Below are 27,830 nucleotides of genomic sequence, written 5' to 3' on the forward strand. Positions count from 1 at the left end.
TCCGTACATTAGGCGCACCAGTTTATAAGGCGCACTGTCGAGTTTTGAGAAAATGGAAGGATTTTAAGTGCGCCTTATAGTCCGAAAAATGCGGTACTCATTTGACTTAAAGTAACAGGAGTGAGTTTTTTAGCATACAATTAGCACATACATGAAATATAGCACCCCGAAGGGGACAAGTGGTAGAAAATGGATGGATGAAATATAGCCACATTAAATGTATGCTAATAGCATGTTGACACTACGAACATTGCAGTGAATCAACAAAAATGTTGATATGATTAAAATAATTGAGATAGCAGGATATTATTTATTGTTGAGTAATAAGTTGGTCTCACTGTATAGCGGTACGACGAATGCGTTCCAAATCCGCCTCTGAAGATCTTCGACCAAATTTTTTCTCCATTTCAATAAATCCAGATTGATTCCGAATAAGCGCCAAAGAGCCCTTCCGTTCACCCTGCATCAATGGCAGGGAAACATTTGTGCATGATCAGCAAATATTTGCAGTGTTTTATGTTGTTTACAAGCAACAAGATCAACGCTCACCTCGGCCACATAGCTAACGGCGTCCTTGAGGTTGAGCTGATGGAAAACTTTGAAGACATAGTCACGGTTCTTTCTTGCGGATGGTTTCATCAAGATAGCCGACACCCACTTTTCCTCAAAGTGATTCCACCTGCACATCAATTCGAGAATGGAGCTCCATTCAAAGCCACTGTAAGGAAATGAGTTCACCTACTGGTCCATCGTATAGTTGGGACCAAATTGTCCGGCGATATCTTCGATGGCGACGAGCATGTGCTCGAAGACCTGAATGTAGAAAATAGATGGATGTATCACCAACTAATTACACTAGGAACTAAATACATAAATGTGCTACTAAATTTGTCATTAATGTATTTAAAGTAAAAATACATTTAAAAATGTATTTATTTAATCATTAGGCTCCAGCCCACCTGTGACCTTGAGGGACAAGCTCTAGTAAATGGAGTAATGGATAATTCATTATTTCACGATTTAATAATTTAATTTTATCGGTCAAACTCGCCCTTCAAAGTCAGTGGGCGGGGCTAAAAGAAATCTAATCCAATTATTGTTGCTCTTAAGCCTTGAACTATATATTAAACTATTTATGTGTGTATATATAAATTATATATACACACCGTGTATATATATGTATGTATATATACATATATATATAAACACTATGTACACAATTTATATATGTAGATATATATATATATATATATATATATACTGTACACTATATATATTCCTGAGGGAACTCTCCTGAAGGAATCAATAAAGTACTATCTATCTATATGTGTTTATATACGCACATGTAAATGTGTTTGTGTGTGTGTGTGGGCATAATACACACACACAGAATCAGAAATACTTTATTAATCTCCGAGGGGAAATTAAGATTTTCAGCACAATCCCACACATGTATATATAAATATATATCCACTTTTACATTAAATAAAGTAATGACGTATTTATTAACACATTTTACGCATTTCATCCATACAATAATTAAGTAATTGAACATTTAAGTAATTATTTGTATTATTTTTGTATTTATTTGTCCCATTTGACTCTCTACAATGAAGCAAATGTTTATTGTGAGCATACTTGCCAATCCTCCCGATTTTTCCGGGAGACTCCCGAATTTCAGTGCCCCTCCCGAAGATCTCCCGGGGCAACCATTCTCCCGAATTTTTACCGATTTCCACCCGGACAACAATATTGGGGGCGTGCCTTAAAGGCACTGCCTTTAGCATCCGCTTTTTCTCCATACAAACAGTCACATAATATATGCGGCTTTTACACACACACAAGTGAATGCAAGGCGTACTGGGTCAACAGCCATACAGGTCACACTGAGGGTTGCCGTATGAACAACTTTAACACTGTTACAAATATGCGCCACGCTGTGAACCCACACCAAACAAGAATGACAAACAAATTTTGGGAGAACATCCGCACCGTACCACAACATAAACACAACAGAACAAATACCCAGAATCTCTTGCAGCCCTAACTCTTCCGGGCTACAATATACACCCCCACTACCACCAAACCCCGCCCACCTCAACCCTGCCCCTCCCTCTCCCCCCATCTCCCGAATTCGGAGGTCTCAAGGTTGGCAAGTATGATTGTGTAAAAATGTTGAAAACCCCCAAAAACATTACCTTACTCTGAACGGTTTCTATAAGAGTTGGATCGGCGTCTGAAGCCCTCTTTACTTTCAGCCAAGTGACAAGAGGTTTCAGTGTCAGGCCCTGCAATCAGTGCAGGTAAAACATGAGCCACATCAAGTTTATCTGACAGATAAATAGTAAGTACACCCACTCATATTTCAGCAACTATTTGAATGACACTTCATCTTACTCTAGGGACAATTTGGATGCACTTTAGAGTAGTCAGTGCACCACTTCTGAAGTCACTGTGCACTGAAAATGACAACGCACAAAAACAAGTGGGTACCAAGATCATTGTGTCTTGATTGCAGTCAAGCATGGCGGTGGGGCTGCACGAGTGATGCCAGTGCTGCGGTTCATTTAGGAAAACATGAATTCCAACATACACTCGACATCCTAAAGCAACAGATCAGATCCCATCCCTCTGTTGGGTTAGTTTTCTGACATGTAAACGAGTCCAAAACACACAGCAAAGATCAATTCAATGCCTGAGAGCAGGGGTCTCATAAAGGTTTTCCAGGCCAAAGACCCCCAAACTAGAGCAGGAACCTCCTACTTCTCTCTCTTGTATACAATTGTGCTTTAAGTTAAACTGGTCCTAAAGGTATCTTAGTAGTGTGCAATACTAAGATATTCAAATACAGTATTGTGCTGCTAATCGCTAGCTGGCAACTTATGCGCTAGCTGGCAGCTAGTGTGCTAAGCTAGATGGTAATTTCCGTGCAAATGCTAGCTGTCAACTAGTGTAATAATCGTGAGCTAGCAGCTAGTGTGTTATTTGTTAGCACACAACTAGCATGCTCATCACTAGTTGGAAACTAGCGTGCTAACTGGCAGCTAGTGCCACTAATAGCTAGGTGGCCGCAAGTGTGCTAATCGCGAGCTGGTAATTACCGTTATAATCGCTAGCTAGCAACTAGTGTTAATTGCTAGCAGACAACCAGCATGCTGGCTGGCAACTAGCGCGCTAACCGTCAGCTGGCAGGTAGTGCCGCAAATATATATCTGGCAGCTTGTGTGCTAAGCTAGATGGTCATTTCCGTGCAAATGCTAGCTGTCAACTAGCATAATAATCGTGAGCTAGCAGCTAGTGTGTTATTTGTTAGCACACAACTAGCATGCTCATCACTAGTTGGAAACTAGTGTGCTAACTGTCAGCTAGTGCCACTAATAGCTAGGTGGCGGCTAGTGTGCTAATCGTGAGCTGGTAATTAGCGTTACAATCGCTAGCTTTTATTTCTATTTTTATCCATGTGTCTGTTGTGTGTCATGATTTCATTTATATTTAAATTTTTTTTATTATATATTCTTACTTTCTATTTTTTATTTTATACTTTGTAGCACTTTGAGATTTTAACAAATGTAAAGTGCGTTACAAATGCAATTCATTATTATTATTATTATTATTATTATAGCTAGCAACTAGTGTTAATTGATAGCAGACAACTAGCATGCTAAGCCCTGGCTGGCAACTCGCGCGCTAACCGCCAGCTGGCAGGTAGTGCCGCTAATAGCTATCTGGCAGCTCGTGTGCTAATTGTACAAATGCTAGCTATCAACTAGTGTGCTCATCGCTAGCTGTCAACTAGTGTGATCAAATCTAGCTAGCAACTAGTGTGATAATCGCTAGCAGACAACAAGCATGTTAATCACAAGCTGGAAACGAGTGCGCTTATTATTAGCGGTCAAGTAGCCTGCTAATCGCTATCTGTCAAACAATGTGCTAATCGCTAGCTGGCAACCAGTGTATCAATCACTAGCTGGCAACTAGCCTGCTTATTGTTAGCTGTGAAGTAGCCTGCTACTGTAATCGCAAGATGTCAACTTATGTGCTTATCGCTAGCCGGCAAGTATCACGCTTATCGGTAGATGTTAAGTAGCTTGCTAATTGCTATCTGTCAACCAATGTGCTAATCGCTAGCTGGCAACCAGTGTATTAATTACTAGCTGGCAACTAGCCTGCTTATTGTTAGCTGTCAACTCGCCTGCTACTGTAATCGCATGCTGGAAACTAGTGTGTTCATCACTAGCTGGTAACTAGCGCACTAACCATCAGCTGGCAGCGAATGCCGCTAATAGCTAGGTGGCAACGAGACTGCTAGTCACTAGCTTCTTAAATGCTAACATGGATTGGGTCAATGTTAATGAGTAAAGACATTTACATTTTGTGGAACATTTGTTGGGGAAAATTAAAAAATATAAATAAAAACCAAATGGCAAGCCCCCCTGCAGTACCTCTGTAGACCCCTACAGGTGACAGACCCCTATTGAAGACCTGTGGTTAAGAAGATTAAGGCAGTGCTGAATAACATTGGTATCCACGCTAAATATGATTTATTTATACACTAACTACTCTAAAGACTACTGTATGTCTGTGGCTTTGTCCCAATAATAAAAAGATTGCTGAAATGTGAAGGGCGTACTTACGTTTGTGCGCGACTGCCAATTACCTGGATGATGACCGTGAAATAAACTACAATCAGAGTCGTAGAGATCATTAGTTTTTTTTCCCCTATCTTGTTGTCGTCCAGCATCACTGCCAGGCCGTAGGCAATGGCCCCTCGCAGGCCCCCGTAGCTCATAATGATTTGATCGATGATCTCCAGGTGACCCAGTCGGAACTTGTTCATGATCCAGGTCAGGAAAAACACACCTGTTGTGTACATCAAACACTGAGATTATTGAATACACGCTAAAACCGCCAGCGTCTCACCTATGAAGCGATACACAAAGATGAAAAGCAGCGTGAGAAGGATGAAGCCTGTGTTCCACACCCATATGGTTTTATCAATGGCCGAGATGCCCAGGAAAACGAAGGTGATGGTTTCCGAGCCGTTGGCGAGCACCTTCATGGCGTACTTGACAGTGGTCACGGACTTTTCGTCCATGTTTGCATTGATGTACTTCTTGCAGGTCACGCCGCAAAAGACGGTTCTGCTGAGCAAAAGAACAAACCAGGTCACAGAGTCCACGGTTCTTGCTCCACTCCTGGAAACCCTCAAAGCAGCACTCACGCCAGGATGGCGGAGAGGGACAGCATCTCGGCAGTGAGGTAGGAGAGGTACCCCACCACGAAGATGAAGCCCGGTTCGATGATCTGGATGTTTTTAGTGAACCTGGTCAGAAGGGAGAGCAGAAACCCAAACGCCACGCCGAGGAGGGAGCCGCCCACCGCCACCACAAAGAAGGAAACTGCCAGAAAAGGTTCTGTCACACATTCCACGTCACAATCAGGCTTTTAAAAAAAAAAAAATGTTTTGCACTCCTTACCTATTTGGCTGATTATATCCACAGCATCAATGTTGGATGCTCCCAGGGAAACAAATGCCTCAAACATTTTGAAGAGCATCTAAGAGAAGAAATACACAATTCCCCAATAATAACCATAACACCATTTTTTATATTTGTTCATACCAAGGCTGTCAAAGTTAATGCATGCTGTAGGATTGTCCTGATAACAATATTTTGGTACCAATACTAAAATGTATTTCGATACTTTGTGATACCTTTCGATACTTTTCTAAATAACGGGGACCACAAAAAAAACTTTATTATTGGCTTTATTTTAACAAAACATTTTACGGTACATTAAACATGTTTTTATTGCTATTTTGTCCTTAAATAAAATAGTGAATAGAGATGTCCGATCTTGGCTTTTTTGCCGATATTCTGATATTGTCCAACTCTTAATTACCGATCCTGATATCAACCGAATTAACACATTATTATGCCTAATTTTGTTGTCATGCCCCGCTGGATGCATTAAACAATGTAACAAGGTTTTCCAAAAATAAATCAACTCAAGTTATGGAAAAAAATGCCAACATGGCACTGCCATATTTATTATTGAAGTCACAAAGTGCATTATTTTTTTTAACATGCCTCAAGGGTTGAGGTGGGGGGGTGGAGTTAGTAGCGTCCCGGAAGAGTTAGTGCTGCAAGGGGTTCTGGGTATTTGTTCTGTTGTGTTTATGTTGTGTTACGGTGCGGATGTTCTCCCGAAATGTGTTTGTCATTCTTGTTTGGTGTGGGTTCACAGTGTGGCGCATATATTTGTAACAGTGTTAAAATTGTTTATACGGCCAACCTTTAGTGTGACCTGTATGGCTGTTGACCAAGTATGCGTTGCATTTGCTTGTGTGTGTGAAAAGCCATCGATATTATGTGACTGGGCCGGCACGCAAAGGCAGTGCCTTTAAGGTTTATTGGCGCTCTGTACTTCTCCCTACGTCCGTGTACACAGCGGCGTTTTAAAAAGTCATACATTTTACTTTTTGAAACAGATACCGATAATTTTGAAATTGGTAATTTCCGATATTACATTTCAAAACATTTATCGACCGATAATATTGGCAGTCCGATATTATCGGACATCTCTAATAGTGAACATAATAGACAATTTGTCTTTTAGCAGTAAGTAAACAAACAAAGACTCCTAATTAGTCTGCTGACGTATGCAGTAACATATTGTGTCATTTATACACCTATTATTTTATCGACATTATAAAGGACAATTTGTAAAAATTTATTATTAATCTACTTGTTCATTTACTGTTAATATCTGCTCAATTTCTGTTTTAACATGTTCTATCTACACTTCTGTTCAAATGTAATAATCACTTATTCTTCTCTTCTTTGATACTTTACATTAGTTTTGGATGATACCACACATTTAGGTTTCGATTCGATACCAAGTAGTTACAGGATCATACATTGGTCATATTCAAAGTCCTCATGTGTCCAGGGACATATTTCCTGAGTTTATAAACATAATATAATTTATTTTTTTTAAGATTTTGTGACGATAAAAAATATAGATGTAATCATAGTAGTATCGACTAGATACGCTATTGTACTGGGTATCATTACAGTGGATGTCAGGTGTAGATCCACCCATGGCATTTGTTTACATTCAGGGGTGCTAGCTTTTGTTAGCGGTGACGCCGGTGAGCTATTGTATCTTCCTACGGTGTGTAGTGAAGCATGTTTAGCTATTCCTCGTCCTGCAGTGATAATGATTCGCTCTGCATAGTAGAGTTTTAACTTGCACTTACAGATGTAGCGACCAACTGTAGTTACTGACAGTGGTATTCTGAAGTGTTCCTGAGCCCATGTGGTGATATCCTTTACACACTGATGTGTAAAGATCCTGAGGGATCGAAGGTCACGGGCATTCAATGTCGGCTTTCAGCCTTGCCGCTTACGTGCTATGAATTTTCCATTATCTGAACCTTTTAATGATATTACAGACCGTAGATGGTGAAATCCCTAAATTCCTTGCCATAGCTGGTTGAGAAATATCGTTCTTAAACTGTTGGACAATTTGTTGACAAAGTGGTGACCCTCGCCCCATCCTTGTTTGTGAAAAACTGAGCATTTCATGGAAGCTGCTTTTATATCCAATCATGGCACCCACCTGTTCCCAATTAAAGTTAAAGTTAAAGTACCAATGATTGTCACACACACACGAGGTGTGGCGAAATTGTCATTATTAGCCTGTTCACTTGTGGGATGTTCCAAATAAGTGCTTGATGAGCATTCTTCAACTTTCTCAGTCTTTTTTGCTACTTTTGCCAGCTTTTTTGAAATATGTTGCAGGCATCAAGTTCCGAATGAGCTCGTATTTGCAAAAAAATAAGTTCATTTGCAGTCTATTCAATTGAATATAAGTTGAAAAGGATTTGCAAATAATTGTATGTACTGTTTTTATTTTTTATTACACAACGTGACAACTACACTGGTTTTGGGTTTTGTATATTGTATACCCGTTGTTAGCTGCCTCGTACTAGCAGTTCTTCACTATTTAGAACGCACAAAAAAGGAAAAGTTATTGTGTCACTTAGGGATTGTGGATGATAAGAAAAGTTCCCGAAAATGTCTGTCTCGTACCACTGTCACGCCGTCATTGAGCAGGGACTCTCCAAAGACCAGGATGAAGAGGACCTCGTTGACGTGGACCTCTTCAAACACAGCGAAGACAGCCACCGGGTCCACAGCAGAAATCAGACTCCCGAACAAAAGAAACTGGAGCAGGTCTATGTCCACGCTACCTGCGAAACAAGCGGGAAGAGGAGATGTTGGAGAAGTGTTATTGGAGGGTGGAGGTTCTCTCTTACCCATGGCTCCTCCCATGTGACAACCCCAGAGGCTGAGGCCCAGGCTGGCAGCGTTCCAGCAGGTCCCGATGATGGCGTAGACCAGAATGGTGCCAAAGTTGCTGAAGAACAGCTTGTTGGGCATGAAGTAGCCCGCATCCAGGATGATTTGAGGCAGAAGGAAGAAGAAGAAGACGGTCGGGGTCAGCTTGAAGATCTGCACCTTGTCTGCGGCCAAGATGATGCCGCCCAGGATGAAGCCGAAGCAGATGAGCAGGGCGCTCTCTGGGATGATGTTGGTCACGTGATGGTTGGCCTCGATCACTGGGGAGAAGTGACATGATTTTGGCGAGCGGTCACGTTGGCGTGCTATTATACTTTGTCTATGCTCAACTTCAACTCACAGGTGAGCCTAAGCAGCATTTCAAAGCCCACAGAGAGAATTGCTCATTTGGCCTCGCTTTCAACGTGACTGATTTACGGCCGCATTTCTAAAACCATCGTACTTTTTACGTTTATATTGCAGCCAAACCTTTTCCGTAAAGCACACGCCTTCAAAATGGTGTCAGTTAGGGGTGTAACGGTACACAAAAATTTCGGTTTAGAGTAGGGATGTCCGATAACGGCTTTTTGCCGATATTCCGATATTGTCCAACTCTTAATTACCGATACCGATATCAACCGATACCGATATTTACAGTCGTGGAATTAACACATTATTATGCCTAATTTGGACAACCAGGTATGGTGAAGATAAGGTCCTTTAAAAAAAAAAAAAAAGATAAATAAATTAAAAACATTTTCTTGAATAAAAAAGAAAGTAAAACAATATACAAACAGTTACATAGAAACTAGTAATGAATGAAAATGAGTAAAATTAACAGTTAAAGGTTAGTACTATTAGTGTAGCAGCAGCACGCACAATCATGTGTGCTTACGGGAATGGGAACCTTGGATAGGCCAATAATTCATAATAACATTGATTTTGATTCAATATTATGTTTTGAGCAATGACAGTTTGAAAGAAAAAAAAACAGCTTTGTTTTATTAGTCAACATTGCAACTTTTTCTAAATGACGTTTAACCTTTAAGCTTTTTTATTTCACTTTTGTGAAGTTTTTATTTATTTTAATAGTATTTTTAGAATGTGCCATGGGCCTTTATTTATAACATTAGCTGTGGGCCGCAAATGGCCTCCGGGGCACACTTTTGACACCCCTGCTATAGATAATAAAAAATTAAATGTGATAAATCTATGGATAAAAAGCAGAGCCTGGCGACGCATGCGCGTTTATCATAACTCTCTCTCTCTCTCTGTCTCTGCCCCTCCCTCACCAATGCTGCTGTTTGTTTTGTTTTTAACCCCTTCTTAACCCTGAACGTACATTGAAAATACACGCAACCCTAACTCAAAATGCCGGACATTTGAGGCATTTAAGAAACTCCGCCCTGACAGCCCCGCAAAAGAGGACATGTCCGGTGAAAAGAGGACGTATGGTCAGTCTATCCTAGCCCGTTAGCTGCTAGCATGCCGTGTGTTGTGCCTCGGTGTGCATTGTTTACACAACGTGTGTTACGCTACTTAATATGTCCGTGTGGAAACTCGTTTGGTACACCTCCGAACCGAAACGAAACGGGTCAATACAAATACACGTACCGTTACACCCCTAGTGTCAGTGACTCATAGAGGTTTGCAGAGGTACTGCATGGGGATGGGGTCATGATATCTTTGATTTAACACTTTTTTTTTAATATTCCCCCCGCAAATGTTCCACCAAATGTAAATGTCTTGAGATACACATTAACGTTGATTCAATTCATGTTAGCTTTTAAGATAGCTAACGATCTTAAAAGCTATTTTGCTAGCGCTCTAGTTGCCCTCTAGCTATTAGCGTCCTAGCTGTCAGCTGGCGGTTAGAGCGCTAGTTGCCAGCTGGCGATTGGAACATTAGCTGCCAGATAGCGATTACTCTGCTAGTTGACAGCTGGTGATTAGCTTGCTATTTGCTAACTAGCAATTAGCACACTATTAGCTAGCGATTTGCCAGCTAACGATTTGCACAACAGTTGCCATCTAGGTATTAGCGGCACAATACTGTATTGAAGATATCTTAGTCTTGCACAATACCAATGTACCTTTAAAAGCAATTAGCGCACTATTTGCTTATTTGCTAACTAGCAATTAGCACACTATTAGCTAGCAATTTGCCAGCTAACGATTTGCACAACAGTTGCCATCAAGGTATTAGCAGAACAATACTGTATTGAAGATATCTTAGTATTGCACAATACCAATTTACCTTTAAAAGCAATTTGCGCACTATTTGCTAGCTAGCAATTAGCACACTACTTGTTAGGTAGCGATTAGCTTGCGATTTTCCAGCTAGCAAAATGATTGGCATAACAGTTACCAGCTAGCTATTAGCGGCACTATACTGTATAGAAGATATCTTAGTATTGCACAATACTAATATACCTTTAAAAGCAATTTGCGCACTATTTGCTTATTTGCTAGCTAGCAATTAGCACACTATTTGTTAGGTAGTGATTAGCTTGTGATTTTTCCAGCTAGCAAAATGATTTGTATCTGTATTTAAGATATCTTAGTATTGCACAATACTAAGGTACCTTTTAAAAGCAATAAGCACACTATTTGCTAGCTAGCAATTAGTACACTATTTGTTAGGTAGCGATTAGCTTGCGATTCTCCAGCTAAGGATTTGCATAACAGTTGCCAGCTAATTATTAGTGGCACTATACTGTATTTAAAGTATCTTACAGAGTATTGCACAATACCAAGGTACCTTTAAAAACAATAAACACAGTATTTGCTATCTAGTGATTAGCTAGCAATTTGCCAGCTAACGATTTGCATAACATTTGCCAGCTAGCTATTAGCGGCACTATTGCATGTCTCAGTATTGCACATTACCTTTAGGACCAGTTTAACTTGAAAGCAATAAGCACACTATTTGCTAATTACCGGTAGTGATTAGCTTGCTCGTTGCCAGCTAGCGATTAGCACACTAGTTGACATTGTGTAAAAAATAATACAATAGAATGCACTACTATAATTTCATGAAGTTAATTTATATTGAAAAGTGAAATGCTACATCTCCTTTGAGCTGCTTCTCTGTCAAACACACCATCGGCGGCTTCTCCATATTTTCATGGATAAATGTCCGCCGTTAAGATATTAATTCAACATCCCGGGCTGGCGTCTCATTCCGCACCACGCTGAAACAGAATGAGTCTAGCGCCAGCCAAGGATGGTAAATTATTATCTTAAAGGCGGACATATATCCATGAAAATATAGACAAGCTGTTGATGGTGTGTTTGACAGAAGCAGCTCGAAGGAGATACCGTAGAAGTCCCCTCTCCAAGGAAAATGCTGCACGTTATTATTAATTTACTTCATAAAACTATTGTGTAGTTGTTAGTACTACATTCGATTGAATTGTTTTATACCAAAGACGTTGATTTGAGATACAGGTGTTTTGAGGTAAGAGCTCTGTCACAGAACCAATTCGGCCCGTAAGGTGAGGTACTACTGTATTACAATACTCACTTTTACTGTAGTCAAGCCCTATACCGTGTTCACATGGGTAATATCAAAGGCAGAAACACATATACAGTACAGGCCAAACGTTTGGACACACCTTCCCATTCAATGCATTTTCTTTATTTTCATGACTATTTACATTGTAGATTGTCACATCAAAACTATGAATGAACACATGTGGAGTTATGGACCTAAAAAAAAGGTGAAATAACTGAAAACATGTTTTGTATTCTAGTTGCTTCAAAATAGCCACCCTTTGCTCTGATTACTTTTTCGCACACTCTTGGCATTCTCTCCATGAGCTTCAAGAGGTAGTCGACTTAGACTTAGACAAACTTTATTGATCGACGAGGGAAATTATTCCAAATTCCTGGAATGGTTTTCACTTCACAGGCGTGCTTGAAGCTCATGGAGAGAATGCTAAGAGTGTGCAATCAATCAATGCCAATCAATCAATGTTTATTTATATAGCCCTAAATCACAAGTGTCTCAAAGGGCTGCACAAGCCACAACGACATCCTCGGTACAAAGCCCACATAAGGGCAAGGAAGAACTCACCCCAGTGGGACGTCGATGTGAATGACTATGAGAAACCTTGGAGAGGACCGCATATGTGGGTAACCCCCCCCCCTAGGGCAAAGCAGTAATCAGAGCAAAGGGTGGCTATTTTGAAGAAGCTAGAATATAAAACATGTTTTCAGTTATTTCACCTTTTTTTTTGTGAAGTGCATGACTCCACATGTGTTCCTATAGTTTTTTATGCCTTCAGTGACAATCTGCAATGTAAATAGTCATGAAAATAAAGAAAACACACTGAATGAGTAAGGTCTGTCCAACCCCTGTACTCAGGGGCACCGCTAGGGATTTTGGGCCCCATGAAAAGAATCTTTACAGGGCCCCCAACACAGTGTCATTATTTTTTCTGTATTATAATTTCATCATCATTAGGGGCCTCTCTGGGCCCCCCTCCATCATGGGCCCCTAGAATCCGTCTCCTTTACCCCCCCTTTTCGGCGCCCCTGCCTGTACTGTACGTCAAAATGGCAAATATCGGGGCTGATAATAGGCTTGGCCAATACTCTGTTGATCCCTATTATCACAAGAAACACTACTGTGCCAATAAATGTGGTCATTAATAGCAACAATAGTCAACTATTTTACAATTTAAAAAGAACAGCAGTGGCTTGGAGCCTTTAAGCTTATAAAACAAACCAATGTCTTTCTTAATATTCTTTCTACATGGTGGTAGCATGATGTCATTTGTAAATAAAAAAGGCTATAACATAAACAGTACAGGCCAAAGGTTTGGACACACCTTCTCATTTCAATGCCCATCCATTCATCCATTTTCTACCGCTTGTCCTGTTTGGGGTCGCGGGGGGTGCTGGAGCCTATCTCAGCTGCATTCGGGCGGAAGGCGGCGTACACCCTGGACAAGTCGCCACCTCATCACAGGGCCAACACAGATAGACAGACAACATTCACACACTAGGGCCAATTTAGTGTTGCCAATCAACTTATCCCCAGGTGCATGTTTTTGGAAGTGGGAGGAAGCCGGAGTACCCGGAGGGAACCAACGCAGTCACGGGGAGAACATGCAAACTCCACACAGAAAGATCCCGAGCCCGGGATTGAACCCAAGACTACTCAGGACCTTCGTATTGTGAGGCAGATGCACTAACCCCTCTGCCAATGTGTTTTCTTTATTTTCATGACTATTTACATTGTAGATTGTCACTGAAGGCATCAAACTATGACACCTGTGAAGTAAAAAAAAAAAAACATTTCAGGTTACTACTGTCATGTTCTGTGGTCTGGATTATGTTTTGTTGGTATGGATTATGTTTTGTTCGTTTTTGGACTCTTTTAGTTCCTGTTTGCGCTTCCTTGTTTGTTTTGTCACCATGGCGACTCATTAGTTTCACCTGCCTCATTTGTTCAAGACACGCACCTACTTTAATCAGGAGATGACTATTTAAACCGCCTTTGCCAGTCAGTCGGTCTGGCGACATTGCTCTTTTCTGGCCACAGTAAGTCTTGCTTATTTCATGCCATACCACAGTTCATGCTGCTCCTTTCCATAGGTAAAGCTATTTGTTTCATGTCACAGTTTAGTGCGGGTTTCATGTCCCAAGTTTCAGGTTTCATGTCCTAAGTTTTTGCCTTAGCTTCCGCGTGCAATAGGCACGCTTGCCTTCGGGTTGTTTTTTGTTTTTTGTACTTCGTTGACTTTTAGAGAAATTAAATAATGTTCCTACCTTCAAGCCTTGTCCGGTCTAGTCCGATTGCATCCCGGGAGAACAAAGCTCGCAGTAAGCTGCGAAAAACCCCTCGTCATGACAACTACCTCTTGAAGCTCATGGAGAGAATGCCCAGAGTGTGCAAAGCAGTAATCAGAACGGGTGGCTATTTTGAAGAAACTAGAATATATAACATGTTTTCAGTTATTTCACCTTTTTTTGTTAAGTACATAACTCCACATGTGTTCATTCATAGTTTTGATGTGACAATCTACAATGTAAATACTGTATTTTTCGGAGTATAAGTCGCAGTTTTTTTTCATAGTTTGGCCGGGGGTGCGACTTATACTCAGGAGCGACATATGTGTGAAATTATTAACACATTATATTATTTAGCTCATTCACGTAAGAGACTAGACCAGTGATTCTTAACCTGGGTTCGATCGAACCCTAGGGGTTCGGTGTGTCGGCCTCAGGGTTTCGGCGTAGCCTCCGCCGCTGAGGTCAAAACACACCTGACTCATCGTGTAAATAAAAACTTCTCCCTATCAGCTTATTATGGCTACGGCAACAACTGAAGTCACACTGCTTTGCAGGTGTGTAATTTGTTGTGAGTTCATGCACTGTGTTGGTTTTGTTCTTTGAACAAGGTGATGTTCATGCACGCTTCATTTTGTGCACCAGTAAAAAAAAACATAACTTTGTCTTGAATTTGAAAAAAAACAAACATTTTTTTTTACTAAAGAAGGGTTCGGTGAATGCGCATATGAAACTTGTGGGGTTTGGTACCTCCAACAAGGTTAAGAACCACTGGACTAGACGTATAAGATTTCATAGGATTTAGCGATTAGGAGTGACAGATTGTTTGGTAAACGTATAGCATGTTCTATATGTTATAGTTATTTGAATGACTCTTACCATAATATGTTACGTTAACATACCAGTTGCTTATTTATGCCTCATATAACGTACACTTATTCAGCCTGTTGTTCACTATTCTTTATTTATTTTAAATTGCCTTTCAAATGTCTATTCTTGGTGTTGGCTTTTATCCAATAAATTCCCCCCAAAAACTCGATTTATATATGTTTTTCCCTTTATTATGCATTTTCGGCCGGTGCGACTTATACTCCGAAAAATGCGGTAGTCATGAAAATAAAGAAAACGCATTGAATGAGGTGTGTCCAAACTTTTGGCCTGTACTGTAAATACATAACAAAGTCGTTGTACCACAAATATCTGCTTTTCTTCTCTTTTCTCATTAATCTCGATGCATTTTCAACAGCAATATTGTATTGAATAGCAAAAGTATACATACCTAGTTTAGCCAAAAAAGCCAAGAATACCAATGATGCCACCATAAAAGGGGTATGCACATGCCCCCACATAAAGGACACAATATGCGCCCTTTCATGGTCATTTGTGGTGTTAGTAGAATGTGCAGACTTGATGGTGTCACCCCCAGCCACCTTTGTGGTAAACATCAGCAACATTGAACCCAGCAGCCAAATGTGTGTACATCCACATTGTCGCATCAGTAAAACACTACAAGAAGAGAGAAGTCCTTCGTCTCGTTGTTCCTTGTTGACTTATCATGGCTATTCCTCTGCTTTTAACTTTTTTTTTTTTTTTAATCTTCCCGTGACTTTAAAATCCTTTTATATGTATTAAAGCTTTGTAACGCGTGAGGGATGACGTCACGGTAATGGCACAACACGGAACCGGAAGTACTGCGGCCAGCTTTCTTTGGTCCAAACGACAATGACGAAGCTTATTTAAAACTTTATTAATCATAATCTTATTTAATACTTCTTAAAACATAATCATACTCCTCCGCCTGTAGAACCACTTAAGACACACGACTTGAGAAAAGTAAAAAAGTTTTTTTGAGAAAGGCGGAAAATCCAATTAAGGGAGTACGCGGACGGGGAAACGACAAACTACGTACCATAATCTTAAAATGATGATATTTTGATGATAATTATTACATATACCCGTTTTGATGTTGCTCACACCATATGTTACAGTGAAATATGACCACGGACCGTGTATAGTACATTTAGAACGCGGTTTTACCTTGAAATAAATTCAGCAGTGGGAATAACAGCCGCCATTGGTGGAACAGCGCCCTCATGTGGCCATGAAGAGACACGCACGACAGTGATACTCTTGTTTGTTTGCTATGAAGGTTTTAATCCTAGCCAATTTTTTAACACATTCTACAAATACTATAAAAAAAAAACAGTAAGACGTTGAATAAAATACCAAACAGGTAAAATGTAGCAAGTTCTAAGTTGCAATATTGACTAATAACGTTAATTAGTTACAATGCAGACTGTTTTTTTCCTTTAAAACTGTCATTACTCTTAAATAATAATGAATGCAAATCAAAGTTCTTATGAATCATTGACCTATTTTAGGCTCCAATTACTTCACATTAAATATTCCACTTTGAAATCGTTTTAAGGAAAATATTGTGTGTTCGCCATATAAAAACAAAATATTCTTTGACATAAATGGCATAAAACAATTAAAAAAAACAACTTATGATCGACAGATAGCACTTAAATTGACATAGAAATTTAAATGTTAAAAGTAGAAAAACTATGTCTTATTTTTTACACTTTTAGATACCCCAAAACTTTAGTGGGATCATGTAATTGCTCAAAAAAAAATAATGAATTCAAATCACTGTTATGAAATATTGACCTACTTCTGGGGGGTAATATTGCACATTTTAAGTTGTTGCCATAATAAACAGAGTTTTGATCAAAAAGGCCATAAAACAGTAAAAACAAACTTTATATCAATAGATGAACCTGAAGTTGGCCTAGAAATTTAAGCATTGAATAAAAAAACTAAAACACTTATAATATGACTTATTATTTTTTACATTTTTATGATTGATAGGGTCCTGGGACCAAACTTGACGTGAGCTCTAATGGGAAAAAAAATATCCATGTATTGTATTGGTTTTGAAATTATACATTTAAAAAAAATAGTCCCTTTATCCTTTGATTTGTTTTTAGTGTGTGGCCCTCAGTAGAATATGTTTGGACACCCCTGGTCCAAACTGTTAGAGATTAAGGTTTAAATCAGTGTGTCCAAAGTGTGGCCCGCAGATAATTGTTTAACAGCCAGCGGCACATTCTACAAATACTATTACAAAACTATAAGACGTTGAATAAGATAACAAACAGGTAAAATGTAACAAGGTCAAAGTTGCAATATTGACTAATAACAAAAAAGCTACAATGCAGACTGTTTTATTTTCCTTTAAAACTGTCATTTCTCAAAAATAATAATGAATCAAAATCAAAGTTCTTATTAATCATTGACTTATTTAAGGCTCCAAATACTTCACATCAAATATTCCACTTTTAAATCTTTTTTGGGAAAATATTGCGTATTTTGTGTGTTCGCCATATTTAAAAACAAAATATTTTTTGACAAAAATGGCATAAAACAATAATAAATAAAAAAACTTATGATCGACGGATAGCACTTAAGTTGACATGGAAATGTAAATGTTATTTTTAACACTTTTATTAGTGGGGCACTTTTGGATCCCCAAAAATGTTAGTGGGATTATGTAATTGCTCAAAAAATAATAATGAACATTTTATGTTTTTGCCATAATAAACAGAGTTTTGATCAAAAAGGACATAAAACAATATATATATACAAGTATGTATATATTTATATATCTAAATACATGTATGTATGTATGTATATATATATATATATATATATACACAGTATATGTCTATATATATATATATATATATCTGTCTCTTTGCAGATTAGACAAACTGCCTTCTCCTTACACTGAACAAAAAAAAGTCACATGTCCACTGATGTTTAAAAACTCTACACTCGGAATATATTTTACGTTTCCCCACTGTCAAGACTTGGTCCGGGGTGTGTGCTTTTCCAGGATGCAACGGAAAGTTGGCACGGGCGAGACGGGAATTAAGGTACATGATTTATTTATTAACTATAAATACAAAAAAAAGGATCAAACAAAAGGCGCGCACAGTGGCGGAGAATAAACTATGAACAATTAAACAAAACTTGCAAATTATGGCTTGAATAAAGAAAACTTACTTGGCATGGACAAAAAAGGAGCAGCGTGAACATGGACATGAAACAATGGACAGAGCATAAATGTGGTGTGGTCGTCAGGACTAACAACAGAAAATGAATGAACTTAAATACTATGGACATGATTAGTGAAAGCAGGTGCGTGACTCAAAACGTGAAACAGGTGCGTGACGTGACAGGTGAAAACTAATGGTTGCTATGGTGACCAGACAAGGGAGTGAAAAGACAGAAACTAAACAAAACATGACTTAAAACAAAACATGATAATACAGACATGACACCCAACGATTTTTCCCCGTGCACTAATTGACTGAAAGAGCGCTTGCTGCGACACTGATGACGTCACCTTATTGATGGGAAAATGCATTTTAGACAATATGATTTGCCTGAGCGGCTAGGAGACCCCAATAGTAACAAGCGGTAGGAAATAGATTCATGGATGGGCGAGAAAGGACAGATATACGAAATATTATAATGAATTTTTTTTTTTACTCCTGCGGGCCGGATTTTGGACGCTGGCGGTCCGTATCTGGCCCGCTGGCCGTAGTTTGGGGACCCCTGAGCTATCCTGATTTAATCCATTTATATTATTATTTCACAATTTAATGCTCAGTATAGCCAGCATGTATTTAGTGTGTGTGTGTGACAATCATGGGTACTTTAACTTTAACTTTAAATTTGTGTTTGTTTTTTTACAAATTTTGTCTAATATATTTATTTTTCATTTATTGTATTTTCCTTTTTTAATTGTACAGTATTTTATTTGACTTTTTAGTGTAATTTATTAATTAAAAAAAAAATTTATTTCCTGTCGTCAGTGATTAAAGTCTGTCTTTAATATTTATCTCCTTATTAGATTATGGTAAAAAAAAATAAAAAATTGGACAAACAAATGGGTAGTTTCTGAGACACAGATAAGGATTGTGTTGGTATGGCGAAATTCTCTTTCCAGCAAGAAAGTGTGGTAATAATAACAATAATAGATTGTATTTGTAAAAAGCACTTTACATTGAGTAAACAACCTCAAAGTGCTACAGTGTGTTAAAAAAAATAAAAAGATAAATAAATTTAAAAAATAAATAAAAATAAAAACTAGAACAGCCAAATAGCTAAAACTAGTATGCATACATCTAAAAAAAAAAAAAAAAGGCTTTTAAAAAAAAATAAAAATAAAAATGGTGTTTATAATGAAAAGCTAACAAGAAGAATAAAGGCCATGTGGCTTCATGGAGCGAATCTCCTGATTCTTTATGGCCGGAAGACACTGTCTCCCTCTCAAGATCCAAATTTAGAGAGAAAAAAACAAGCGATACAAATCACAATGAAGTACATGTGATAGTAGTTAGCATTCCAAAGGGGAGTAGTAATACGGATGTTAGTGTTTTTTTTTTTTTATTGTATTTTATATTCTATTAATACATATTAGTGAGCAAAATGTAGTATTTATTGCTATTTGTTTGTTTTTCATTACGCTTTACTTCTGTTGCTGTATGTAAAAACCTGCACTGCAACAAGGTCATTTCCCCATTGTGGTATAAATAAAAGTCAATCTATCCCAAACTAATGCAGCCCGCCAGCGTCCAAATTCCGGCCCGCGGGAAGTCTCCATTTTTTTTTCTTTAATTTGTCCGACCGCTTCTACGTTAGCTACCTCTCTTTGTTTATAATGTCTATTTTATTTATTATGCTGCCATTTTTTTGGCTGCAGCTGTTACATATACTGTAATACTATACATCAGGGGTGTCCAAATCATTTTAACTCAGGGGCCGCATGGAGGGAAATCTGCGCACACGTGGGCCGGACTATTTAAATCATGGCATTAAAACTAAAAAAATAAAGACAACTTCAGATTGTTACTTTGGTCAAAAATAGAACAAACACATTCTGAAAATATTACAATAAAAGAATAGAAATAAATACCCGGCAGCGGTAAAGTAAAGATCAGTGGTCCCCAAACTACCGCCCGCCAGCATCCAAAATCCGGCCCGGGGGAAGTCTCAAGTTTTTAAAAAAATGTGTCCTTTCTAATCTATTTTCTACCGCTTGTTCCTCTCGGGGTCTCCGAGCCACTCTGGCAAATCATATTGTCTAAAAATGCATTTTCCCATCGGTAATGTGACATCATCGCGCTCGCGCCGCAGTGTCGGGCAAGCGTGCACTCTTTTAGTCAATTAGAGCGTGAGGAATAAAAAATAAAATATATATATATATGCATATATATGAATGTTGTCTGTCTATCTGTGTTGGCCCTGTGATGAGGTGGCGACTTGTCCAGGGTGTACCCTGCCTTCCGCCCGATTGTAGCTGAGATAGGCTCCATCGCCCCCCGCGACCCCAAAGGGAATAAGCGGTAGAAAATGGATGGATGGATGTACATATGTATGTATATAGATATATATGCGGGGCGGTATAGCTCGGTCGGTAGAGCGACCGTGCCAGCAACTTGATGGTTCCAGGTTCAATCCCCGCTTCCGCCATCCTAGTCACTGCCGTTGTGTCCTTGGGCAAGACACTTTTACCAACCTGCTCCCAGTGCCACCCACACTGGTTTAAATGTAACTTAGATATTGGGTTTCACAATGTAAAGCGCTTTGAGTCACTAGAGAAAAAGCGCTATATAAATATAATTCACTTCAATAATTCACATGTATATATATGTACATATATATCTAAATGTATTTTTATATACAGTGTATATGTACAGTATATATGTACTGTATGTGTATATATATGTATATATATATATTAGAGATGCGCGGTTTGCGGGCACAACCGCGGAGTCCGCGGATTATCCGCGGATCGGGCGGATGAAATAAAAAAAAATTAGATTTTATCCGCGGGTCGGGTCGGGTCGGGTGGTTGAAATAAAAAAAATTAGATTTTAAATAGATTCAGGCGGGTGGCAGTTAAACCAATTGGTAAATATATATACATAGTTAAATGTTGTTACCCACATACGAAAAACGAGCAGGCACCTGCAGCATATGCCACAACAGAAGAAGAAAAAGAAAAAGAGATGGACACTTTTACGAAGCGGAGAAGGGACGCCTCGCCGGGGTCCGGGACCGAGGCCCCTTCCCCCGAGAGGGCCCCACCGGGAGCCGTAGCTGAGGCGATCCGCGAGAAGGGCCCGACGCACGTCCAGGGTCACCACCGCGCCCACCGCACCGACACCCCGCCTCGTCCGCCTTCGCCGCGGCCGGCGTCACGCGCAGCAGGTAAGCAGCTTACCTGCCCGCCACCCCCGTGGCCGGGGGCTCGTAACAGGGGTCACTCCGCGCGCTCCGCCCACGCAGCTTACCTGCCCGCCACCCCTGTTGCCGGGGGCGCGTAACAGGGGTCACTCAGGGGTCGCTCACGAAAGGGGTGGGGCTCACCCTAGTTGATATAGACAGCAGCTAGGACGGTGGCCATGGAAGTCGGAACCCGCTAAGGAGTGTGTAACAACCCACCTGCCGAATCAACTAGCCCTGAAAATGGATGGCGCTGGAGCGTCGGGCCCATATACCCGGCCGTCGCCGGCAGCGAGACGTGCTTGGAGGTGCGCTCAGCGCGGCTCCCATATGATTGCGCACTGGTGTGCGTCTGGGTCGTGACAGCGTGGCACGCGAATGTCTGTGCTGCATTGGATCAGTCTCCTTTCTTTAACAGGCAAAAGCTTTATAACCTCACTAATGCCTTGCATCGTCTATATTAGATATATAACAACGGGCGGATGGCGGGCGGGTGCGGTTCTGATCAAATGTTAGATCGGGTGGATTGCGGATGGTTGACGACTTTCTGATGCGGTTGCGGATGAAATAATTGCCTATCCGCGCATCTCTAATATATATATATACACACACACACACACAAATACACACACACACACACACATTCTTGTATTTCTTACCTTCTCGAGACCCCCGAAAATGGTTGCCTCTTTAGGACCACCCTTTCTAGATAAATAAAGATTTGTATTTACTCCATTAATAATATATACATACCGGTACTATGCAAAAATTTAAAAAAGTAAGCTTATAGTTCATTATTATTATTTTTTGCATTTTTTGTTCGTAATTGGTTTTTAATCTTCATTATTTACTTCAAGTTATTACAGTATGTCTTTTATATACATATTTATTATTATTTATAAAAAAAAAAAATACAATTTCAATTTCTTACACACGTTTGTTATTACATATGTTGGGCAGAGGGGGAACACTTCAAATTTTTACACACACTTGTTATTTCATATGTTGACGAGAGGGGGAGCACTTTTAAAAGCGACACAGTCAATTTGAAAAATCCCTCTTTTTTGTGACCAACCTCATTTTGATAGATGTCACCAGCAGGGGTGCAAATGAGACATTCTCTATTACATGCAATGTTATTGGGACCATGATTTATGTCATCACTTGTTCACACCTCCTCATATGGAAGGTACTTTTCCTTGTTGATGTCTCAAGAAGGGTAGAAATACAAGAACACACACACACCCCCGGCCAAATTTTTTGGGGACACCTGATCTATCCTATCTTACAAATCTTTATCACCAGAAGGATGGATTTGACTTTGGTGTGGTAATTTCCCTGATTAAATAACAGTTGAATATTGACATGGAACCAGTCAGGGCCATGGGTCTTGGTGTTCTTCTGGAAGCTGGGGTGATCCTGGGCCCAATCTTTTTTTTTTTTTTTAAGATAATAAACCACTTAGTAACAAAATTTACACCGTTCATTTTATCAGGCGTTTATTAATTTTATTTCCTGGGGCACAGATGGCACAAATTCAGTGGAATGTCCCTTATGGTTTTTTGTTTTTTTTGCAGCTTTTGGTCCCATGACAAAAATGCGAAAAAGTGTGATCACTGACATTATCCACCAATCTTTTTTTGGTCTGGACCAGAGTACTGTACCCATGTGTGAACTCAGCCCGTAAATGTCCTAATTGAAGAACTAAAGATGCTCAGAAGTGTATCAAAAGGCTAAAATCTGTCTTAACCCAAATTTTGCATTAAATGTGTTTTTATGTGATATGACTGTTCAGTTTGAAGATGAGCAATCTGACATTTTGCCGGGGAGTTTTTCACATTTTTTTAATTTTTATTTTCTACAAAGTTGGATTGTGTGTTTTTGAAATGCTTTTAGTATATGATTTAAACATAAAGTATACACACTTTCTCTCAAGAACTATTTTGGCCTCATTATAACTGCTCATTTTTAACAGACAGTTAAAAAGTAGTACAGTGGTTATCAAACTTTAGCACCACCTCATAAAAAAACTTGGCTCTGCGAGTACCACCAGTATAGTATAGTACCACAATACTAACAAATCATATTCGGTAATATACCGCCTCTAAAGTCCCCTTTTATTTAGAAAAGTATCGAAAAATATCAAAATACATTTTTGGTACTGGGACAACACTACACCATACATTAAACATTGAAATACCGTAGCATTGTAGGCCTAAGTATTCATTAAGCACAAGCCAGATGTTTTATTTAACAATTATATTGAATATTTTTGACTCCTGTAACATTATACACAGTTTGAACAGTAACACTGTGTTTGAATATAGCAAAATAAAACAAAGTACTTTAATCAAGTGATTTTTTTTTTTGGCGTACTACTAGATAGAGCCCGCGTACCAATACTGGTACACGTACTACAGTTTGAGAATCACTGTCCTAGTATATTACGGTGATTTTTCAAGGACAACCGGATTAATCTCATTCTTGCCGATTGAAGAACAAGAAAATATTGTATTGGTGCGACTGCACCCCTGGTGGCGTTAGAAAACCATGAATACATTCTCAGAGCTTTGATGAGCGTAAATGCCATTAAACTACTCTAAATTCAATAAAAATGACCTAGGGCAGTTATGTATAACATGGCAACTCAACCAAGTCATGCCTGCTTTTTTCTCTCATTCTGTAAAAATAATAATAATAATTTCTGTCTACTTGTCGATTGTGTCAAAGTCAACATCTCATGAATTATTGACCTAATCAGGGCTGTAATTACGCAACCTCCAATATTCCATTCTGCAACTTATTTTTTTGAAATATTTTATATTTAGCATTTTCCCATTCTACAAAACCCAAAAGCAGTGAAGTTGTCACGTTGTGTAAATGGTAAATAAAAACAGAATACAATGATTTGCTAATCCTTTTCAACTTATATTCAATTGAATAGACTGCAAAGACAAGATACTTAACGTTCGAACTGGATCACTTTATTTTTTTGCAAATATTAGCTCATTTGGAATTTGAAGCCTGCAACATGTTTCAAAAAAGCTGGCACAAGTGGCAAAAAAGACTGAGAAAGTTGAGGAATGCTCATCAAACACTTATTTGGAGCATCCCACGGGTGAACAGGCTAATTGGGAACAGGTGGGTGCCATGATTGGGTATAAAAGCAGCTTCCATGAAATGCTCAGTCATTCACAAACAAGGATGGGGCGAGGGTCACCACTTTGTCAACAAATGCATGAGCAAGTTGTTGAACAGTTTAAGAACAACATTTCTCAACCAGCTATTGCAAGGAATTTAGGGATTTCACCATCTACGGTCTGTAATATCATCAAAGGGTTCAGAGAATCTGGAGAAATCACTGCACGTAACCTTCGATCCCTCAGGCGGTTTTGCATCAAAAAAGCGACATCAGTGTGTAAAGGATATCACCAAATGGGCTCAGAAACACTTCAGAAAACCACGGTCAGTATCTACTATTGGTCGCTACATCTGTAAGTGCAAGTTAAAACTCTACTATGCAAAGCGAAAGTGATTTATCAACAACACCCAGAAACGCCGCCGGCTTCGCTGGGCTTGAGCTCATCTATGGACTGATGCAAAGTGGAAAAGTGTTCTGTGGTCTGACGAGTCCACATTACAAATTGTTTTTGGAAACTGTGGACGTCAAGGCTGTTATAGGCGCAAAGTGTAAAAGGCAGCATCTGTGATGGTATGGGGGTGTATTAGTGGCCAAGACATGGGTAATTTACACATGTGTGAAGGCACCATTAATGCTGAAAGGTACATACAGGCTTTGAAGCAACATATGTTGCCATCCAAGCAACGTCTTTTTCATGGACGCCCCTGCTTATTTCAGCAAGACAATGCCAAGCCACGTGTTAAAACAGCGTGGCTTCATAGTAAAAGAGTGTGGGTACTAGACTGGCCTGCCTGTAGTCCAGACCTGTTTCCCATTTAAAATGTGTGGCGAATTATGAAGCCTAAAATAGCACAACGGAGACTCCGGACTGTTGAACAACTTAAGCTGTACATCAAGCAAGAATGGGAAAGAATTCCACCTGAAAAGCTTAAAAGATTGGTCTCTTAGGTTCCCAAACGTTTACTGAATGTTGTTAAAAGGAAAGGCCATTGTGAGGTTTCCCTCTTGTTGTGGGTTCTCCTGGCCGTCAGATCGTCGAGAGCTCGGTAGACAGTTTGAGTCAAGTCTTTTATTTTCATAAACACCCGGGGGTGGCTTGCTTTCCAGCAATATGATTTGTCTCTGGGCGTGTGTCTCTCTCTGGCTCCAACTCCAACAACGTGTCTCGTACCGGCTGCTGCTAATAAGGGCGACAGGTGATTAGATAACAAGCCCCAGCTGGGCAATCTACTCACCTGCCGCTGGCTTCGAGGCCGGTCCTTACACCCCCCCCCCCCACCCCCCGCTCCACGGCAGGCCCGCAGTCCACGCCCCCCTCCACAGCCATGTAACACAGTGGTAAAAATGCCCCTGTGACAACTTTTTTGCAATGTGTTGCTGCCATTAAATTCTAAGTTAATCATTATTTGCAAAAAAAAAAAATAGTTTCTCATTTGGAACATTAAATATCTTGTCTTTGCAGTCTATTCAATTGAATATAAGTTGAAAAGGATTTGCAAATCATTGTATTCTGTTTTTATTTACCATTTACACAACACTCGTTTTCATTGAGGGCCATGTAATATTTGCATTTTTTTTTTTTTTTTACAGCATATACAATAAAAAAATACATGGAATTAAATTAAATGGAATGGAAAAACGGTACCACTGTTTTTTTACGTAAAAAATAAAAGTTTTTTATACTGTAAAACCTATGGTTGTTGTATTTTATAGTGGATTATTACTCTATATTAAAAGTGGATTTTACTGTAAAAAATTTTACTGTAAAATTTTTACATGAACAGTTTGTTGGATTACTTGCTTTGAAATCATAAGTCAAGCAGATATTTAAGTATTTATCTTTATTTGAACAATAACATTTTTTTGAAATGTATGATGATATAATATTTTGTTTTATTATTAGAGATGAATAAAGTGTAAATATATGTAATTGTGTGAATGTGAGTGTGAATGTTGTCCGTCTATCTGTGTTGGCCCTGTGATGAGGTTGCGACTTGTCCAGGGTGTACACCGCCTTCCGCCCGAATGCAGCAGAATTTATTTTTTTAGAAAAGGGCTTTATAACATTTTTCATTTTATTTGTATTTGTATTTTTCATTTATTTCTTTATTTCAGGCAATGACATAAAAAAGTACAAAGTTGACAACACATAATAATATAAATTAATATAGTGCAAAAGGTAATGTATAGCATATACACATATACATATGTAAACATAACATATAACATCAAAAATATATATTAAAAATAACAAAAATTGCATATCAATAGATAGATCCGAAGTTGTTCAAGTATTTTAAACGTTGAAAATTATTTAAAAAAATGAATTGCTGACTAATGACACTTTAATGAGCGCATCCTAAGAGTAAGTGTGTATAGTCGGTCTTAAGGTTGCACAATGAAACAAAAGGCAGAGCCAATCCAGGACATTTAAAGTTGTAAATGTGATCCAGTCACGAGGATGACTCATTTGTTCAGACCGCACACCAAAAGAGAATTAGAGAGGGAGAGGGACAACCACCACTGCTGACTGCCAAACTTTGAGGCCAACCTCTCTGCTCTCCTCCCATCTCATTCTTTCCCATTCGGGCACTCAGACGACACACACAGCAACAGGCTGCAGACCACAACCAACTTAAAAAGGTGAGTTCTCCTCAAGATGCTCTTCTTCTCAACTTCTCTCCTCATGCTTGTCTCCACCACAGAAGATGGCCACACCAAAAAACACCCCCCGGGGCGCACACAACACACCTCTCTCCCCCAACCGCATCACCCGCCTCCAGGAGAAGGAGGACCTGTGCAACCTCAACGACCGCCTGGCCGTCTACATCGACAAGGTCCGCAACCTGGAGGCCGAGAACGCCGGCCTGCGTCTGCGCATCACCGAGTCGGAGACGGAGGTCTCGCGGGAGCTGACGGGCCTCAAGGCGGCCTACGAGACGGAGCTGGCCGATGCCCGCCAGACGCTGGACTCGGTGGCCAAGGAGCGCGCGCGACTGCAGCTGGAGGTGGGCAAGCTGAGGGAGGAGTACAAGGAGCTCAAAGCCAGGTGTGTCCGTACATTTTTCATACTTGTCCTCGTCAGGGTCAGCTGGACGTAAACAGCAGTGCTAATAATATAATATTCCTCACATACATTTTGCTGACCCAAGCGCATTGTCGCGGGCGCCACACCCCAATAGCATTGCTTCCTCATGGCTAATTGCAGCCCAACATTCAAACATCCCATAGTCACACATCAAGGG

General features: G+C 39.6%; 1 protein-coding gene across 4 annotated transcripts in view; it reads left to right on the forward strand.

Annotated features, from left to right (window-relative positions):
* Positions 1-27,830, forward strand: part of LOC133621265 (lamin-A-like) — a 49,150-nt gene that overhangs the window by 4,784 nt on the left and 16,536 nt on the right. Inside the window, exons 2-5 of one of the 4 annotated variants that reach the window (XM_061983278.1) lie at positions 5,121-5,259; positions 5,319-5,411; positions 27,183-27,228; positions 27,291-27,634. In XM_061983278.1, the coding sequence (XP_061839262.1) occupies positions 5,228-5,259; positions 5,319-5,411; positions 27,183-27,228; positions 27,291-27,634 (515 nt within the window). In that variant the 5' untranslated portion in view covers positions 5,121-5,227. Of the gene's footprint in view, positions 1-4,820; positions 5,412-13,703; positions 13,896-27,182; positions 27,229-27,290; positions 27,635-27,830 lie in introns of those variants that run through there. The other 3 variants (XM_061983279.1, XM_061983280.1, XM_061983281.2) reach the window with 3 other exon arrangements.

Source organism: Nerophis lumbriciformis, linkage group LG21, assembly GCF_033978685.3.
Source record: "Nerophis lumbriciformis linkage group LG21, RoL_Nlum_v2.1, whole genome shotgun sequence".
In the NCBI taxonomy this organism is placed as follows: Eukaryota; Metazoa; Chordata; class Actinopteri; order Syngnathiformes; family Syngnathidae; genus Nerophis; species Nerophis lumbriciformis.